At 60.8% G+C, this 18,983-nt stretch overlaps 3 protein-coding genes across 4 annotated transcripts; all 3 read left to right on the top strand.

The window, feature by feature from the left end:
- Positions 1-66: 66 nt before the first annotated feature.
- Positions 67-5,166, top strand: MAZ (MYC associated zinc finger protein). Of its 2 annotated transcripts, XM_026515774.4 has the most exons (7): positions 67-149; positions 797-883; positions 967-1,823; positions 2,229-2,292; positions 2,568-2,739; positions 3,542-3,765; positions 4,069-4,156. In XM_026515774.4, the coding sequence occupies exons 1-6, from the start codon at positions 114-116 to the stop codon at positions 3,742-3,744; spliced, it is 1,419 nt and encodes a 472-aa protein (XP_026371559.1). In that variant the 5' UTR covers positions 67-113; the 3' UTR covers positions 3,745-3,765; positions 4,069-4,156. The 2 variants fall into 2 exon arrangements, with proteins under 2 accessions (XP_026371559.1, XP_026371560.1); XM_026515775.4 differs by lacking the exon at positions 3,542-3,765 and having other exon boundaries at positions 4,069-5,166.
- A 1,163-nt stretch (positions 5,167-6,329) lies between these two features.
- On the top strand, positions 6,330-9,260 carry PRRT2 (proline rich transmembrane protein 2). The gene is given in 4 exon segments (XM_026515768.4): positions 6,330-6,420; positions 7,111-7,936; positions 7,938-8,078; positions 8,470-9,260. Coding segments are annotated over 3 exon segments (1,098 nt in total). The 5' UTR covers positions 6,330-6,420; positions 7,111-7,174; the 3' UTR covers positions 8,665-9,260.
- A 948-nt stretch (positions 9,261-10,208) lies between these two features.
- PAGR1 (PAXIP1 associated glutamate rich protein 1) lies at positions 10,209-13,168 on the top strand. The gene is given in 6 exon segments (XM_026515771.4): positions 10,209-10,325; positions 10,680-11,020; positions 11,022-11,096; positions 11,098-11,183; positions 11,344-11,426; positions 12,745-13,168. Coding segments are annotated over 5 exon segments (765 nt in total). The 5' UTR covers positions 10,209-10,325; positions 10,680-10,699; the 3' UTR covers positions 12,945-13,168.
- The last annotated feature ends 5,815 nt before the right edge of the window (positions 13,169-18,983 follow it).

The raw sequence follows: 18,983 nt of genomic DNA, 5'->3' as shown, positions 1-18,983 counted from the left end.
CCCCCTCCCGCCCGCCCCGCGCGCCTCCTCCCTGGGTTCCCCCTCCCCCACCGCCGCCTCCTCCTCCTCCCGCCCCAGGGTGAGCGCGAGCCACCTCCCTCCCTCCCTCCGCCATGGATCCCGGCAACTGGAGCAGCTTCATCTTCCAGGTAACAACCCCCTCCCCCCGCCCCCCCACCCCCCTTCCCACACCCCCTCCCGCCCGCCCTCCCTCCTGTCCCACCCCCCCTCCGCGCGCCCGGTGCGCGCGCAGCTGTCCCCCTCCCTCCCTCGCGCCCTCCCCCGCCCTCCCCGAGGCGCCGGCTGGGCGCGCGCGCGGCGGGGGCCGAGGCTGCTCCCTCGCTCCCCCCACCCCGCCCCGCCAGGCTCCAACCGCCGCCGCCGCCGCCGCCGCCGCCGCCGCCGCCCGGGCCCCCGCCCCCCGCCCCCGGCCCCCGGCCCCCGGCCCCGCGGGGCCTCCCGCCCCCACCCAGGGGGCGTCGCCGCCGCCGCCGCGCTCCGCGGCCCGCCAGGCGCCCTCCTTCCCTCCCTCCCGCCGGCCGGGGTGCGCGGGCGGCGGGGCGGCCCGCGGGCCATGCGTTCGGCGCGGCCCAGCCCGGCCGGCCGGGGGCGGCGCCCCGAGCCCGGGCCCCGCGCGGCCCGCGCCCCCGGCCCCCGCTGAGCCCCGGGGGCCCCGCCGTGGCCGAGGCCATGTTCCCCGTGTTCCCTTGCACGCTGCTGGCCCCCCCCCTTCCCCGTGCTGGGCCTGGACTCCCGGGGGGTGGGCGGCCTCATGAACTCCTTCCCGCCACCTCAGGGTCACGCCCAGAACCCCCTGCAGGTCGGGGCTGAGCTCCAGTCCCGCTTCTTTGCCTCCCAGGGCTGCGCCCAGAGTCCATTCCAGGTGAGTAGGGGCCGGCCGTGGCGGGCCGGGCCGGGAGGGCGCCGACCCGCGGCCGCGGCCCACACGGCGCCTTGTCTTCGCAGGCCGCGCCGGCGCCCCCACCCACGCCCCAGCCCCCGGCGGCCGAGCCCCTCCAGGTGGACTTGCTCCCGGTTCTCGCCGCCGCCCAGGAGTCTGCCGCCGCCGCGGCCGCCGCCGCAGCTGCCGCTGCCGCCGCCGCCGTCGCTGCTGCGCCCCCGGCCCCGGCCACCGCCTCCACAGTGGACACAGCGGCTCTGAAGCAGCCGCCGGCGCCCCCGCCGCCGCCCCCGCCGGTGTCGGCGCCCGCGGCCGAGGCCGCGCCCCCTGTCTCTGCCGCCACCATCGCCGCAGCCGCGGCCACCGCCGTCGTAGCCCCAACCTCGACGGTCGCCGTGGCCCCGGTCGCCTCTGCCTTGGAGAAGAAGACAAAGAGCAAGGGGCCCTACATCTGCGCTCTGTGCGCCAAGGAGTTCAAGAACGGCTACAACCTCCGGAGGCACGAGGCCATCCACACGGGAGCCAAGGCCGGCCGGGTCCCCTCGGGTGCTATGAAGATGCCCACCATGGTGCCCCTGAGCCTCCTGAGCGTGCCCCAGCTGAGCGGAGCCGGCGGGGGAGGGGGAGAAGCGGGTGCGGGCGGCGGAGCGGCCGCCGTGGCCGCGGGTGGCGTGGTGACCACGACCGCCTCGGGAAAGCGCATCCGGAAGAACCACGCCTGTGAGATGTGCGGCAAGGCCTTCCGCGACGTCTACCACCTGAACCGACACAAGCTGTCGCACTCGGACGAGAAGCCGTACCAGTGCCCGGTGTGCCAGCAGCGCTTCAAGCGCAAGGACCGCATGAGCTACCACGTGCGCTCACATGACGGCGCTGTGCACAAGCCCTACAACTGCTCCCACTGTGGCAAGAGCTTCTCCCGGTGTGCACGGGGCCTCGGCCGCCCACTGGGCGGGTGGGGAGGGAGGGACGGCAACGGAGGTGGCCTGGCCTTGGCTGGCGGGGAGGGAGGCGGTTTCTGAGGATGGGGACCGGGAGCCACTCCCCGGGAGGAGGGAGGAAAGCCTCTCCTGGTTACCAGGGAGCAGGGGGTGGTACTTAGCCGAGGAGGTGGGTCCTCCGGTAGTAGGAAGGCTTCGCGTGGGAGGAGGACCAGCCCGCCCTGCGGCAGGGGGAGGGATTTCCTGCCGCTCCAGGACTCCGAAGCCTGGGGCTTGGGCGAAGATGCAGGCATCCTTGGAAAGGCCGGGTGTGCTCCTAAGTTAGGCAGATTTGGGAGCACGTCCCCACCCCCAGGGCCCTAACCCCAACCCCAACGTATTCCCAGGCCGGATCACCTCAACAGTCACGTCAGACAAGTGCACTCCACAGAACGGCCCTTCAAATGTGAGGTAGGAAGCCCGCCTCCTCCTGTCCCGGTTTTCATGATTTTGATCCTCATTGTAGCTGTCTGAGTTCAGCCTCTCAGACCCCCGTTTTCTCTCTCTTCTTTTTGCTTTTTCACTCCATTTTCTCATCCCTTCTTCAAGACCTTGTCATCGCACTCCCATTTCCTACAGATCAAAGACCCCCAGGGCTCTGATTCCTTTAACCTCTCGCCCCCCTCTCCCCACTCCCCGAAGCTTTAACTCTCCTGACACCCCCCACGCCCCTCCCCCCTCCCCAGAAATGTGAGGCAGCTTTTGCTACGAAGGACCGACTGCGGGCGCACACAGTACGACACGAGGAGAAGGTGCCATGTCATGTGTGTGGCAAGATGCTGAGCTCGGCTTATATTTCGGACCACATGAAGGTGCACAGCCAGGGCCCTCACCATGTCTGTGAGCTCTGCAACAAAGGTACATGCTGAGGGATGCTGGGAGGGCCAGGGACAAAGGGTGGGGACGGAGCCCCAGGCCCTTCCACAGACGAGGCTTAAAGGTGCTGTAGCCAAGCGCTCACGGCATCTAGAGCCCTTTAGGAAGCGAACGGAGCAGCGTCGGGTCGGCTGAACCGCCTTCAGTTCTAAGAGGTCTTGACTGGAGGAGACGAGCTACCAGAAAGAGTCAGCCTCTGGGGGTGGGTTGCTCTGGGCAAGGAGCAGTCGGGAGAGCCAGTTCCCGAGGGTCGGGAGGCAGGGTTTCAGCGGCGCGGCCACGCGCTGTGCTCCCGGGGAGCGGAGGGCGCCGGCAGGGGCTTCACAAGCCTGCGCCCTGCCCCGTGGCAGAGAAAGCTGCTGGCAGAGAAAGCTGCTCTCGAGCAGCATCGCGCATCCACTGAGTACCTGGGCTGAGACCCTGGGGCCCTGGAGGGAGGGGACACAGCCGTCTCTGCTGAGGGTCAACTCTTCAGGTGGCTAGAAATCAGTGTCCTGCCCCCCCCCCCCGGGAGAGGTTCCCCCTAGCCACGGAAAATAGGTTCTGTGGGTCCCGCGGCTGAGAAGCTGACACCACTCACCCAGGCCCCAAGCTGAGGGAGGCGCTGCGCCCCACCGGCCCCCACAGAGTAGTTGGCCCCAGTTTACCAAGGATGTATGTGGTGGGAGGAGGACAGGGCCATCTGAGGAGGGCGTCCCCAGCCTAGGAGAACAACCCCGTCTCTGGGGTCTCCGCCTGGCTGACCCCCCCGTCCCCCCATCCCAATCCACCCCCCCCCCACTAGGCTTCACCACAGCAGCATACCTGCGCATCCACGCGGTGAAGGACCACGGGCTCCAGGCCCCGCGGGCTGACCGCATCCTGTGCAAGCTGTGCAGCGTGCACTGCAAGACCCCTGCCCAGCTGGCCGGCCACATGCAGACCCATCTGGGGGGGGCCGCCCCCCCTGTCCCGGGAGACGCCCCCCAGCCACAGCCCACCTGCTGAGGGGGACCCCGCACCCACCAGGCAAGGCGTGGGGCATGGCTGGGGGGGGTGGGATGGGGTGTGTGGGGCGAGGGGGCTCAAAGGGCCCAGTAGGGGATCTCAGGAAGGCCAGGGACGCCCATCCCCCACTGAAGTTAGGGAGACTTCTGGGGACAGGGAGGGCCCTTCAGGAGAACTGGGAAAGGATGCAGGTGGAAGCCTCCGGGGACCAGACAGGAAGTGAGCAACGGCTGTGTCCCAGGGGAGGCAGTCTGGGAACGAGTCTGGGGCCAGGGGCTCTTGCTGATCGGACTGCGCTGTGATGGGGTGTTTCTCCCCTTGCAGGTACCGGTGAGGTCTGTCCTATGGCGGCGGCGGCAGCGGCAGCGGCTGCAGCAGCCGCGGCAGCAGCGGTGGCAGCCCCCCCCACAGCCGTGGGCTCCCTCTCGGGGGCCGAGGGGGTGCCTGTGAGCTCTCAGCCACTTCCCTCTCAGCCCTGGTGAGCTCCAAGTTGGTGGCGGGGAGAGTGGAAAGTGGAGGAAAGTCCCTTGGTACCGTCTCCTCTTCCCCTCTCTTCCTACCAACTCCTCACTACTTCCCCACCAACCAAGGAGCCTCCAGAAGGAAAGGAGGAAGAGATGTTTCTTAGGGGAATTCGCTAGGTTTTAACGATTTGTTTCTCTTGCTCCTCTCTTCTCCCTATCAGACCTGACCCCACACACACCTGTCCCCTCGGTTGTGTTGAAGCCCCCTGGATAGTGGGCAGGGGTGGCAGAGGACAGGAGCGGCCACTGCCCTCACCCCGTCTCCTCTCTGTAACCCCCTGCCCTGCCCTTCCAGGGATCTGTGAGCCTTCTCCTTGATGGTCCTTGCTCTCCTCCTTCCATCCCCCCCACTACTGTCTGCTGCCCCTCCCTGGGGAGTTGGTGCTTTTTTTTTTTTTTTTTTCCAGGGGGAGGGAGGAGAGGAAGGAGGGGAATCAAAGATTCTGTCCCAGAGAGGGGAAAAGGTGAGATTGGAGAAGGGGCAGAAGCAGGGAAGGCAACGGTAGTACCTTCATAAGGTGGGGTTGTTTGGGGTCAGGCCCTAAACATCGTCCTACTTGAGAATCTGTCAGGGGAAAACAAGTCAAGGGGAGCAAAAGAAGGAGCCACTAGGGCCAGAGGCAGGACAAGAGATGGAATTTTAGGGTGCCAGGGTAAACGGGGGGATCCAGGGACTAGAGGTGCTTCTTGGGGGTGGGGGGAATGCAGTCACAGTGTCTCCCCTGTCCCTCTTCCACCCCAGCTCCAGCCCTGGCCTTTTCTTTTCATCCCTCTCCCCCACGACAGAAGCTGTGGCCCTGGCCATGTCATCGTGTTCCTGTGTCCCCTGCATGTTCCCCACCCTTCACCCCCTCCTTTTGCGCGGACCCCATTACAATAAATTTTAAATAAAAACCTGTCTCTTGACTTTGGAGTGGATGGATTGCTCTCCCCAAGCCCCCCACTTCCCACCCCCCAAGGCGTCTCTCCCTGGGCCTGGTGTCAGTCCCAGCCTTGCTCAGGCCTGGGCCTGTGTGGCTCTGGGGCTCCGGCTCCTCCCTCGGCAGAGGCAGCACCCGTGGCTGCAGCCCAGATTCAGGGTGGGGCCAGGGCTCCGGTGACTGGAGAGCAGGTTCCAGGACTCCCAGGTCTCCAGGGAATACCCAATCTGGGCAGGCCCAGAATAGCCACTGGAGGTTTGAAGAGGCCTGGGTGAGAAGCCCCAGCAGTTACCAGACACAAATGCTGCTCTCCCCCACTCACGCCCATCGCCTGCTGCTCAGACCCCTGCCGAGTACCTGCACAACCCTTAAGGCCCTGAAAGGTGGCAGTGGGTGATGGAGCTGCAGAAAGGATGGGGACGTCAGCCCCGGGACTGGGAGCGGTGCGGGTGCCAAGAAAAACTGCGCTTCTCCCCCCCCCCCCCCCACCTGCTCCCTTCGCTCTTGGTGTGGTCCATTCAGCGCTTACGGGCTCCGGGGCCCAGCCCCCTCCTGTTCCAGACTGCCCCTGCAGCCTCTGCCCTGCAATTCCCTTTTGAGTCCTGCTCCAGGCACCGGGAGCCTTCCAGCACCCATTTCTGCTGCTGCTGCTTCGAGGGGAGAGGGGTTTCCTGTACTGCAGGTTCCCTTTTCTTCGAACCCCACCCTGCTCCTCCTGAGCAGCCTCCCCAAGTTTGCCTCATTTCCCTTCCCCTCTTTCCGCTTGTAGCGGTGCCACCACCGGGTCCCGCCTGTCTCACAGGTCCTGTCTCCTCGCAGACCCCTCTCCGTCTCCCCCAGCCCCCTGCCTCTGCCAGGACCCCCGGTGACCGTTGGCGGGAGGGGCCCGGGGCTTGGGAAGGGGGCACCCCCAAGAAGCGCGCGTGGGAAGGGGCAGGGAGGGGGCGCGAGTGGTTGCCCGGCCGGTTGCCCGGGTAACGCGGGGCCTGGCACGCGTGGCTCCCTTGGGCTGGCCGGGAGGGGCGGGAGGCGAGCGAGGGGCGGGGGCGGTGCGCGGCGGCAGCGGAGCGTAGGGGAGGGGACCTGAGAGGAGCGAGAGGAGGGGATGAGCAGAGGGGAGGGGAGACCCGCCGCCTCCCTCCCTCGCTGACTCGCTCCCTCCCGGGCTGCGGCTGCTGCAACGGGGCGGCGGTGGCAGCAGCAGCGGGAGCAGTCTAGAGGCCGGCGTCGAGGTGAGACGGGGATGGACAGAGGCTGCGGGGAGGAGTGCGCGGACAGACGGCGGACGCCGGGAGCGCTGCACCGGAATGCGGGCGCCCGGCGGACTGCCTGGTGGTGCTGGGCGCGCCACGCCAATGGGAGGAGGAGGCGCCGGTCCCCCGGGGGCGAGGGAATCCCTGCGAGAGGGGCCGAGAAGGGGCTCCGAGGAGAAGCCCAGGTCCCCCGGGGAGGGGCGGGGGCGTCTGCGCCCCAGGCGCGCAGTGAGAAAGCTGCACCGGCCGGGCGCCCGGGGAGGAAGGGAGGTTGCAGGGGGATTGGAATGTGAGTGTCGGTCCTCTGCCCAGTGTGCCTGTCTGCCTGTCGGAGTGTACAAGCGTCTGCACAGCTTGTTGATTTCGGGGTGCTGGGTCATCTGCTAGGATCGCAGAGGCTGGATCTTGTCCGTCGGACCCAGGAAGGGACCCTGGGAGGGTCCTGTTTACAAAAGGGTTAATCTTCCCAGGGCTCTCCAAGCAGAAGACTTTGAGCAGAACACTCCTCCCCAGGGATGTCCCACCCCAAGGCAAAGGAAACCCCAACTTTTCTTCCTCTCCCCAGAGGCAGCCCGAGGCTGGCCCTAAGACAGGAGCACAGCCCTCTCCAGCTGCAGTGCTGAGAGCCACCTTTCCTCCTCACACCAAACCTGTCTCCTCCTCTTTCAGGATTGCTGCTGTCTCTGCTGCTCCAGGCTCTCCCTCGAGATCCTCTCCTCTCTCCCCTCTCAAGATGGCAGCCAGCGGCTCTGAGGGCTCAGAGATGAAGGGGATAGAAGAGGGTCCCCAAACCCAAGGAGAAGGGCCTGGCCATTCTGAAGCCGAAACTGGCCCTCTCCAGGTCCCAGCTGGGGTCCCAGATGAGCCAGAGGGCCTGCAGCGGGGCCCAGACATCACTGGGGCCCCTGTGGACTCAGAAGCCAAAGCTGGGCTGGCCCCAGAAACCACAGAGACCCCAACTGGGGCCCCAGAAACAGCCCAGGCCAAAGACCTCAGCTCAAGCCCAGGAGGGGAACCAAATGCCAACCCCAGCCCCGAAGAAGCATGCCAAGAGCCAGCGCCCAAACCAGAAGTGAATAAAGAGGTCACTGCAGACCAGGGGTCCGATCTGGGGTCTGCAGCCCCACTTGAGCCAGCCTCAGAGCCTGCTCCCCAGTTGGACCCCCAGTCAGACCCCCAGCCAGACTGCCAGCCAGGTTCCCAGCCCACCCCCAAGTCAGCTCTTCAGCCCGAGCCCCCTACCCAGGAGGACCCCACCCCTGAGGTCCTGACTGAGAATGTGGGGGAAAAGCAAGAGAACGGGGCAGTGATGCCCCTGCAGGCTGGGGGCGAGGAAGAGGGCCCAGCCCCGCAGCCTCACTCGCCACCCTCCACAAAAACCCACCCAGCCAATGGGGCTCCTCCCCGAGTGCTGCAGCAGCTGGTGGAGGAGGACCGACTAGGAAGGGCTCACAGTGGGCATCCAGGATCTCCCCGAGGTAGCCTGAGCCGCCACCCCCAGCTCCCAGCTGGCAGGGTCTGGGGTGGAGGGGGGTGAAGGCAGCCAGAAACCTCGGGACTACATCATCCTCGCCATCCTGTCCTGCTTCTGCCCCATGTGGCCTGTCAACATCGTGGCCTTCGCTTATGCTGTCATGGTGAGCCCCACGGGACCCTGGCCCAGGCCTGCTGTGGCTTCCAGCTTCCTGCCAGCACTGGGACAGAACCCCAGGAGAAGCCCTGCCTTCCCTCTCCTCTCTGCATGGATCTCACTTCCCAAGTCTGGGGCTTTTTCTGGCCTCTCCCTGGGACTTCCCCTTCTGAGCCACCACCGCCTTACCCCTTCAGGTGGGAGGGAGGTCAAGACATGTTTCACACAGCCTTGCTGACCTGTGCCCTCCGCCCCTGCCTCTCCAACCCTCTTTCCCCTTCTAACCACTGTCCACGGGGCCTGCCTGTCTCCTCTGGACAACTCTTTCACCTGATCCCTGCTGGGCTGCGTTCTCCTGACCTGGGCCCACGATGCCCCACCCCTCACCCTCACCCCAGTCCCGGAACAGCCTGCAGCAGGGGGACGTGGATGGGGCCCAGCGTCTGGGCCGCGTGGCCAAGCTCTTAAGCATCGTGGCGCTGGTAGGGGGGGTCCTCATCATCATCGCCTCCTGCGTCATCAACTTAGGCGGTGAGTGGGGGTCTGGGACAGGCTGGGAGGAATGGAAGGGTTGGCAAGGGCAGCTTTACTAACCCCTGCCCCTGCTCTCTCCTGTCTGTCCTCCCTACTTCTCCTTTGTCTCTCCTTGTCTCTCCCCCCACCGTCTCTGTCTGTCCCTCCCTCTCCTCTCCCACAGTGTATAAGTGAGGGGCTCTGCCCCGCATTCCAAGACTTTTCTTCCTGTTGGGAGCTGCCTTGGGCCCATCTTCCCCTGGGGGGAGCCCAATCGATGGCCCAGGCCCGCACCCATAGGGACCAAGGGAGCCTGAGCGGCCTTGTTTACAGCTTCTTTCCTGCTCCTGCATCCTGCCGGGCTCCTGTGCCGACTCTCTGTGCCGACCGTAGGCCTCTCTTCTCCCTGCACTGTTCCCAACCTCCCTGCACTTCTGCCTGCATCCTTTCCAGCCTCTTGGCCTCCCTATCCCTGCACTTCTGGAAACCTCCCTGCACTTCTGGAAATCTCCCTGACCTGAACGTCTCCCAAACTCTCTGCTCTCAGCCTCCCTGCATCGCTCCGAGCCTCCCTGCACTCCCTCCTCCCAACTTCCCCAATTCCTTGCACCTTAGCCCTGGTGTCCCCCTTTCAACTTTCACTGTCTTGGCATCTTCCCCCACTCCTTTCTTCCTTCTCCCCTTTATCATCTCCCCTTCCCCCTCCACACCCTCTGCCCCCTTCCTCTTCCTGGCTCCTCTCCCCTCAGGATCCTCTCCTCCTCCCTCCTGCTACCGTTTTCTCTGCAAAAACTCCAGCATTTAGATCAGGCTGGGGGAGGGGAGCGGTGTCAGGGGAGGGCTCCTCAGCCCGGGTTACGACTATTTTCTGCTGGGACCACCCAGGTCCTGACGCCCCCAGGGCGCCTCTGGGTCGCAGAGCCGGCAAGCCAGGCCTTGTCTGGGGACTTGTGAGGGGTGTCGTGCACTGTTGCTCGCTCTGTTCTGAGCATGCACCTGGGAGGAGGAAGGGCGCGGCTGTTGACCCTTTCTGATCAGCCGGAGCTGACCAGCCCCACCTGGGCTTTTAAACCGCTCGGCGAGTTTCTTAAAGGCGTCGGGGCTGGGGTCATTCACGTGGTTTGTAACGAAAGAACCCCGAAATAGGACCAAAGCTCCCAGATGCAGGGAGCGAGGGAGGGGCGGGGAGCTCTATAATTATTTTCCAAGAGGACGAGGGAGGTTTGTTGCACGCGACGGTCCGCTAGGGAGGCAGGGACCGAGCTACGACGCTGTTCGGAGTTGGCGGGTTTTGTTTTCTTAAAAAAAAAAAAAAAAAAAAAAAAAAAAAAAAAAAGGCGTGGGGGGAAAAACTAAAAGTCTTAAAAAAAAAAAAAGGATACATCAAACAGATTCTCCCTTTTTGTATGCCGGATGCTGCATGAGTCTGAAACACCAATAAACGGACACTGCATGAGACTCGCCTCCAGCCTCAGTTGGTCCTTACGTCCGTCCGCCGCCGGGGCCCGCGGTACTGCCCTCTTTCGGGCAGAACCGCCTAGATTTATGCGCATGCGCCATCCCGGTGGCCATCTTTACTGTGGGCCGAAGCCAATTGTGCCCGAGCCTACCTGCGCATGTGCAATCCTCCCCTTGCTTTCCTTTCCCAAGTAGCTTTGGCTAGAGCGGAGCCATCCGCGCCATCTCTGTGTGCCTGCGTACTGTGACCCTGCGCAGCCCGGGAGGCGGGTCTTAGTTCCAGGTGCGTACGGCGGCTGAGGCGGCTGACCTGCGAGGTGTGGGGAGAGGGCGCCGGCTCCAGGTGTGGAGAGGGGCGGTGTGAAGGCCAGAAGAGCGGCTCCGCCCCTCTGAGGCCCAGAGAGTGGTTTCCGCTGGTCCCTGGGAGTCTTGGAGTACCGTATCTGGATCCGTGGGGCGGGGTCCTTGGAGGGGACTCAGCGCCCCCTCCTGGGAACCGGCGGTCTCGTCGCTGGGACCGCTGTTGGAACCTGATTGGTCGGGGACAATCCCTGAACTCTTGGGGAGCCCAATCCCTTGGGGGAGGGGGGCGGGAGACCCCCCTGCCTTAGTACTTCTGCGTCTACTATCATCGCAGGGCCCCTCCCCTAGTAGTCTATGTCCCTTGTTCGTGGTCATGGAGACATTTCGGCCACCACGGCGGCTCCTCTGTCTGAAGAAGGGGAAGTGACCTCTGGCCTCCAAGCTCTGGCCGTGGAGGATACTGGAGGCTCCTCTGCTTCGGCCAATAAAGCCGAGGAAGAGGGGGAAGGAGGCCGGGAGGAGACCGAGCATGAGGGGTCCGGGGCCGAGGAGGTGCAGGGAGAAGCCCCCGGCGCTGAAGGGGAAGAGCATGCCAAGGGAGAATCCGAAGACTGGTGCGTGCCCTGCAGCGATGAGGAGATGGAGCTCCCCTCGGATGGGCAGGCCTGGATGCCTCCCCCCCTCGGAAATCCTGCGGCTCTATGAACTTCTGGCTGCTCACGGTACCCTGGAGCTTCAGGCTGAGATCCTGCCCCCGCCGGCCACCCACGCCTGAGGCCCAGAGTGAAGAGGAGAGATCCGATGAGGAGCCTGAGGCCAAAGAGGAGGAAGAGGAAAAGTGAGGGCACACCCCTTCCACCTTGTTCCTGGGGCTTGCTCCTTTGGTGCCAGGAAGAAATTGGGGAGGGGAGGTGGGACTCTGGAGCATGGAAAGTGGAGGGATGCAATGGGGAGGGGACACCACCCTCACCCTTCACTCTCTTTCCCACCTGTCCCAGACCGCACATGCCTACAGAATTTGACTTTGACGATGAGCCAATGACACCAAAGGACTCCCTGATTGACCGGAGACGCACCCCAGGTACAGACAAAGGGGGAGAGGAGGGGGGAGGTGAAGGATGTCTACTCCCACTGACCTAAAAGGTCACTTCCTAAAAGAGGCCTATGCTTGGTGCTTTGGTTGCTATGCGACTTGTAGCTGTCAGAGCATCGATTCTAACAGCTTGGAAAGGTACCCGGTTTTCCTTTACAAGACTTTCACAGATGATTCTGTCTTGGTTCCCATTCCTTTTATCTCCACCTGACTAGAAGTTCACATCTTCCTGGTCGTTCACTGTTATCTAGATCCTCATTCCTGTACTTCTGTGTAGTCTTCTAATCTGATGGGATTTCACACCCCTTGTGCCTTCCTGGAATTTACCCTGGAGCCATTCTTGGTTTCTCTTTCTCTTATCCCAACATTCAGGCTAGCCCCAGGTCCTGTTAGCTCTGCCTCCAAATTTCCAAGCTCATCTGCTGCTCTCCACCTTCAACACCGATCCTCGTCCAAGCCGTCATTTCTTGCTCTTTTATTTTTTTTAGAGAGGGCAAGCCTGCGCACCCCATGGGGTGGGGGCAGGGGAGGCAGAGGGAGAGAGAAAATCTTAAGCATAAGCAGGCTCCACTCCCAGCATAGAGCCCAACTTGAGGCTCGATCTCAGGACCCCGAGATCACCACTGGAGCCGAAATCAAGAGTCGGAAGCCCAGCCGACTGACCCACCCATGCGCCCCAAGTCATCATCTCTTTTGCCTGAATATTTGTGGTGGCTCCTGACTTCTCCCTGCTGACTGGTCTCCCTGCTTCCATTCTCAGCAACCAGAATGATCCTTTCAAAATATAAATCATGTCACTACTCTGTTTTAAAATTCTCCAAAGAATTCTATTGTTGGAGGAAAGAGCATGTCAAGAGAGAATCCAAACACCACCAATTCCCCTGACTGCCTGGGCCCCCAAGGTTTCCAGACATTTATTTCCATTTAAACTAAGAGATCCAAACCCCTCATCATGGCCTCTAAGTCATTTCTTCGACCACATCTTTCTGTCTCCCTGACACCCGCCCAGCTCTGTATACTCTTCTTTGAACAGACCTCCCTGTTCCTGCCCCCAGGGCCTTTGCACTTGCTTTTCCCCCTGCCTGGATATCTTTACCCTGGTCCTCACATTACTAGTCCCTTCTCATAGTTCAGACTTTCACTGCTTACCCCATTTGAGGCCCAACCCCAAACCTCAGGGCCTCCATGACAGAGGCCTGGAAATCTGTATGTTTAATGAGCCCCCCCAAGTAATTAGTAACATCTAGGCAGATCTGGTACACAGCACCTCACTCCCATCCGCTTTTCTTACCTTCCTTCTCTCCAGGAAGCTCCACCCGGAGCCAGAAACGGGAGGCCCGCCTGGACAAGGTTCTGTCCGACATGAAGCGGCACAAGAAGCTAGAGGAGCAGATCCTTCGTACTGGCAGGGACCTCTTCAGCCTGGACTCAGAGGACCCCAGCCCCGCCAGCCCCCCACTCCGGTCCTCAGGGAGCACTCTCTTCCCCCGGCAGCGGAAATACTGAGAGCTGCCGCTGCCCTTAGGGTGCAGAGCATATGCCTTCTGGGCCCCCCTTCCCTAACCCAGGGCGCTGGGACACAGGGCAAGAGGAGAGAGACTCTTAAATGCCCACCACTGCCCCTTGCCAGAAAGAGAATGTGTGTGTGCCTATTTATGCTTTCTCTTGAACATCTCTTTGGAGACTTGGGCTGAATTTTCTGAATCTAAAATAAAAAAACTGCAAAGTTATGTTTTCTTAGAGGGTGGGCTGCAGCAAAGCCCGGCCGGTTTTTGTGGAGTGGCGGAGTGGCGGGATCGCAGTCACCCAGATGGGGAAGTTGAAATGAAAGCCACGTGGATCAGAGGCGCACTCAGCACCCACCCACCCCCCACCTCCCCACCCCCGTCTCAGTCTCAGGTCCTCTGACCCTTTCCAGTCTCATTCCAGCGCGGCCAGCTGGCTCTGAGGCAGGAGCTTCCCGAGGGCTGAAAGAGCTGCAGTGCCTTCAGCTGTGCAGAAGCCGCCCAGAGGAGAAACACCGAGAACCAGCTGCGAGGGCCCTTTAAATGGCCAAGCCCCACCCCCGAGCCTGCCCTGCCGGGAAGTGATCCCTAGGGCTGGGCCACGGAGCTTCCCCCATCTGAGGGGTCTGTGGCTGCGGGCACGCTTCCTGGGTGTCCACACCGCTCCCAACGCCCCCAAATCGCTGGTGGGGACTTGTGTCCCTCCAGGCTCTCCGAGCCCCGTCCTGCCTGCTTGCTTCTGCCGGGGCAGGTAAGACCTCTCAGCCCGAGGAGGAAGAAGGTGGGTGGGGGTTACCCTTGGGAGGTTTTGCTTTCCTTGTCGGATTTTTTTTTCCTGTGTTTTGAAGTAAAGATAGGTCAACTTGTTACTTGCCAACACTCCCGGACCCCCCAAAATCTCAGGCCTCTCGACTTCAGGCTCCCATATCAGAAGTAAGGGCAGAGGAAACTTGGGGCCATTCAGACTCCCTCCTGGGTCCCTGCTGCCTCCCCCTGGGCACCTGGGCTCTGGCCTGTCCTCTTGAGCTTTTAGAATGTGATTCCTGCCCCCCCCCCCCCGCAGTCCTTCCTCTCTGCCAAATATTGGGGCTTTTCTATCGCCTCACTTAAGGCTATGCCAACTGTGGGTGGGCCTTGTGGACCCTGTGGGAAGTGGTTAGCAAAACAGTCTTAAGGTGGGCTTGACTTCTAGAAGGTGTGGAGGTTGGTGAGCGAGGCTCTTTGCTTCTTTGGGAGGGTAACATGAAGGAATGCAAAACTCTTTGGGGCCCTGGAGATCTTAGGGCTGGCCCTTGGGAGTGAAGTTTGGAGGGGTGGGGGATGGTGGTTGAGGCAGATTCCCTGTGTTGTCTGCTCCCTGCCCGGCCGACCCTGGGTTGTGAGGAGAAAGCTGGCTGTTACACGGCGTGCCAGCCGGTGTGCTCCCTGCGAATCCCTGCCCGTTTCTGCCCTTGGCACACAGGGCGCCCAGCCTGACCCGGGGTGAAGCTCTCTGGGTGGGCAGCTCTCCAGAGGCAGGAGCTGGTAGAGAAGCCACCTTGAGGGGATGGCCCAGGGACCTCATGAGGGCTCCAAGATAACTCGGGCCTTCTCTGTGGATGGAGGCTGCCCCCCCCCCCCGCCCCTTGCCGAAAATGCTCCCCTGTGAATGCCTGTCTCCTAGAGAGTATTCAGCCCCACCCAGGTCAGGAGTCCTCCTTTTGTTTTCAGAATCTTACCTTTCTGCCTGAGAAGCCAGGCTACTTCCTGGTTCGGGAGCTCTGGAGCCAGGGTTACGGGAGGAATCCTGACCCTGTGCTCGGATCGTTGTGTGATCCTGAGCAAAGTTCCTTAACTTCTAGGATCAGATGAATCAATTAAGGGTGTTTAGCACAACACCTGGCACCACTTAAGTCCTTAATAAGTGGGAGCTGTTTATCTAGGGGCTCTTGCCAAAGCTACACGTTCTGGAGGCTCTCCCCCGAAGCTGGATGGCGCGGGGCTGGGTGAGGCCTGGGAATCAGCATGAGCAGGAGGGATGCTCTCAGCTGGGTCCTGTGATGGAGCGATTTAGAAAACATTGATCTGCATCAGGACTCTGAAGCCTGGTTCCTGGGTCACTTCTCAACCAGGCAGTCTTCGCCTTCAGTGCTGAGCATTAATTACCAGTTTCCGGGGGCAGGGTGAAGGTAGGGCAAGAAGCCTTCTGAGCTGGCAGAACTGTGCTGTCCCCCGTGAAGCCACCAAGCTGCTCCTGCCACAAGGTAGCTGGACTAGAGCGCAGAGAAGGAAGGAGCTCTTCCTCTTTCCTAGGAAGAAAAGTTCCTGAAACTTTGCTCTTAAACGTGATTGCTGTGAGACCGTCTCAAAAATTTCCCCTCTAGTCCCCCAAAGCTGGAAATAATTTCCCTAAACTAAGCTGGTGTATAAGCTTCTGTGCAGTCCCTGAGTCATGGGACTCCTGCATGCTCCAGACAAAGTCTAGAATGTTTACAATCAGGGAAACTGCAGAGATGAGCCCGTGTTTATGCTGAGCGTCGTGAACATTTTCCTAAACCTGAGCTTGATAGAGGTGATGGTGGCAGGCTGAGTCACCGGCCTCCTCTGCACCTTGCGGCCTGCTCGGGGCAGGGGCTGGTGTTGGCCAGGGGGCTGGAGGAGAATAACCCAGTGCCCGGCCCTGAGGACTAGCCTAATCTGAGCTCCTCCTGATTCTCTCTCCTCCCAGCCACGCTTTGAACTCCCCTGCACTAGAGACCTCCTGTGGCCGCTTATCTCGTCCAGCCCAGGAAATAGTCCCTCTTCTTCCCACTTCTCAGTCTAAGAGACTCAGGCTCAGCTAGCAAGTGGCCCAGGATCAGGACCAAGCTTACCCTTGCTGGGCATTAGAGTCTGTGCGAGAGCTTTAAATATGGCAGTGCTCCGGGCCCCGGGGTGGCTCAGTCTGTTAAACATCCAACTCTTTTTTAAAAAAGATTTAGAGGGAGAGAGCCTGTGGGGGTGGCAGGGGAGGGGGAAGAAGTAGGGGCGGGGGGGGGGGGGAGAGAATCTCAAGCAGATTCCACACTGTGCATTGAACCCAATGCAGTGCCCCATGTCACGACCCTAAAATGACCCTAAAATCAACAGTCAGCTGCTTAACCGATGGAGTGACCCAGGCGCCCCTAGCATCCAGCGCAGTCTCCGCTCAGGTCCTGATCTTAGCGTCGGGAGTTGAAGCTCTGTGTTGGGCTCCACGCTGGGTGGAGAGCCTACTGGGGGGGATGGAGGGGGGTGGGAGGCAATGCTTGCACCCACCCCAGGCCCCTGATGTCAGAATCCCCCAGGGATCAGTGGTTTTCAAAGACCTCCAGGTGATTCTCAGATACAGCCAGGGCTGAGAGTGGCTGCTTGAGGCCTGGGCTGCTGGTACTTTAATGTGCGCCCAAATGGCCAGGGATCTAGTTAAAATGCGGCCAATTCAGCAGCTCTGGAGTGAGGACCGAGAAGCCCCCTCACTAACACGCTTCAGACACTGCCAGACGCCGCTCGCCGCAGACCAGCGCACAGGCAGAAATAAGAAAGCTGGTCCCTGCTCTTGGAGTCCCAGTGCCAGGCGCTCACAGTTGACCCCGAAGATCTCTGACCAGTACTGACCAAAGCAACTCATGAAGTTTTGCTGTAGTGTTAAGTTTCCGTTTGAGCCAAGACACTGGTCAAGAACCCCCTTTGCCTCGAGGATGAACCCCACTTCTGCCTATAGCTTGTTGTGTTCTCTGCCCCACCACCCGTTACTTTCCTCTTTTCTTCGTGGGTGTGGTGTGGTGTCTGAGACTTTGGGCAAAAGTTGACTGGCTCTTGCGGGAGTCTCATGACCCTTGAGGGAAGTGTGGTCGGGCAAAGCTGGCCATGTGCCCGGAAAGCAGACGAGGGGGCAGATCCTGGAAGCAGGCACCGAAGGGAGGCCTGGGTGGATTTGGAATATGGGGGCCAAACCCAAGCTCTGGGCAGGAACTTCCAAAGATCAGCACAGTCCTTGACCGGTGTTTTTTAAGGGTCCTGATCTATTGGGAAGAAAATGTTCTGACGGTACCTGTCGTCTGGTAGACCACAAAAGTCTAAATCTGGGACTTGTCACACACATGTCTGAGTCGGATGGTTTCCCTGGTTCCCTAGAGAGGCCTTACTTCGGGGCTGCCTTTGCAGATGACAAAATGAAAAGAGCAAAGTCTCTTGGGTAAGGAGCAGGTGGTCTGGGTGGAAGGCACAGCTGTCGGGCCTGGTGGGTTAAGACAGGGTCCTGGTACTGAAGGCCTTGGCTTTGGCACGAGGCAGAAGCCCAGGCAGGCCAGCTAGGAGGATGATTCTCAGCTGACTCACTGAGCTGGGCGAGGCTCTCAGCCCCCCTGACTGGGCCCAGCTGGGGTGACAGATGGCGGAGAGGCCTTAGCCGTAGGGAGTGGGGGATTGTCCAAAAAGGAGTCATTGGAGGCTGCTCCTGGGGCCTGCTTCCCAGCCCTGCATGGCCTTCTAGAGTTCAAATCTTCCCTGGGGGGGCCTCATGGAGCCCTGTCCACACCTCCGTTTATAGCCCTAGCCCTTCCTCTCCCCCATCTGGCTTCCTGGCCAGGCTTCTACCCTGCAGAGAACTTGGCAAAGGAGCAGTTGGAAAAGGCTTCACTTGGCCATCAGATCCCCCTTCTTTGCTGTTCTTCTAGCCCCACAGCTGGGGTGACAGGAGACTCACCACCTTTCTGACCAGTCAACAAGGGGGGGGTTAGTTAAGGCCAGGTGGTACAGGGAGCTTCTGGTGCTAGGCCACATCCCCTGATAAGGGAGCTGGGCCGCAGGCTCCTTCTGCCTCAGCAGTAAGCCCTATCGTGCTTCTGAAGAGCCGGGCTCTGTTCCAACTACTTTATAATGATCTCAGCCCTCCTAACTCGGGTAGGTGCCCTATCCATTCTCAGTGTGTAGGCCTGGGAAATGGGTAGAGGGAGGGCAACGGACTTGTCCGAGGTTACCCATTCAGTAAGGGATCCTGGGGGCTTTTCAGGGCCTTCATCAGGGAGCAGCTTCAGAAGCACAGCTGGGAGGGACTGGGCAGCAGAGAGGAAGGAACAGGAAGGGCCTGGTGAGAGTAGGGAGGAGAACCAAGAAAGCGGAAAGCCAGCCCCTGTATTTTCAAACCCTACCTGAACACAACAGAAGGGGGAGCTCTGACGTTAGAAAAGCCACTCCTACAAGTTAAGGGAAATGAACTTCCCATAAGAAGGAGCCACAGAAAAGTATCAAGGTCAAATCCCATACAAAGTTGCGAGAGAGAGCAGGAGAACATTCCTTTGTGGAAAAGCATACGAGGAAAAGGGGTCAAAACTATAAGCTTTCAAAATGAGGTAAGACATTAAGGAAACGGTACAAGGCAGGAAATCAGAACTGTAGGGGGGGGGGCAGTCTGGCTGATTCCGGCCCCTAACCACTGTCCCTTGCTGCCCCAGGGGAGGGACGGGACCAGCCATTCCATCGGGATTCTCATCCCAGTGGTACCACTGATTTGCTGGGTGGCCCTGAATGATTCGTAGTCCCTACCTGGAACTCCACCCCTTCGAGCTACACTGTGTAACCTGGGATCAACCAGCCTTATTCGGCCACCTTCATTAAAATCTAGTATTTTGTTCCTCACCCTAGTCACACTGCAAGTATTCAGTGGCTACACAGCACAGGGTTAGAAGATGTCCCTGATTAGAGAAAGTTCTCTTGGTGCTGTGGTAGAGGGCTTTAAGCAGAAGCCCAGCAGGTGATGTGAGTGCAGTGGCCCAGGTGTAGGACAGCAGGGACAACAGGTGGGGACTGGGGTAGGCAGGGAAGCCCGTGTCCCATCCACAGGGGGCAGCTGTGACTTGGCTCTATCCAGGTCTGCTAGGCGGGGACAGAGGGCGTGGCCCTAATTCTTCAAGAGAAGCGGCAATCAGGAGTCTGTGGAAACTCATAATTGCTAAACCAAAAGAAAAAGAAATTTTACAGACGGTGTAAATGACAAAACTCTTGGGCCTTGCCTCGGTCCTGTAATTCTGTGGTTTCTGCC

This window comes from Ursus arctos, unplaced genomic scaffold, assembly GCF_023065955.2.
Source record: "Ursus arctos isolate Adak ecotype North America unplaced genomic scaffold, UrsArc2.0 scaffold_2, whole genome shotgun sequence".
NCBI lineage: Eukaryota > Metazoa > Chordata > Mammalia > Carnivora > Ursidae > Ursus > Ursus arctos.
The sequence above is the reverse complement of the archived record's forward strand: the minus strand, read 5'-3'. Positions and strand labels throughout refer to the sequence as shown.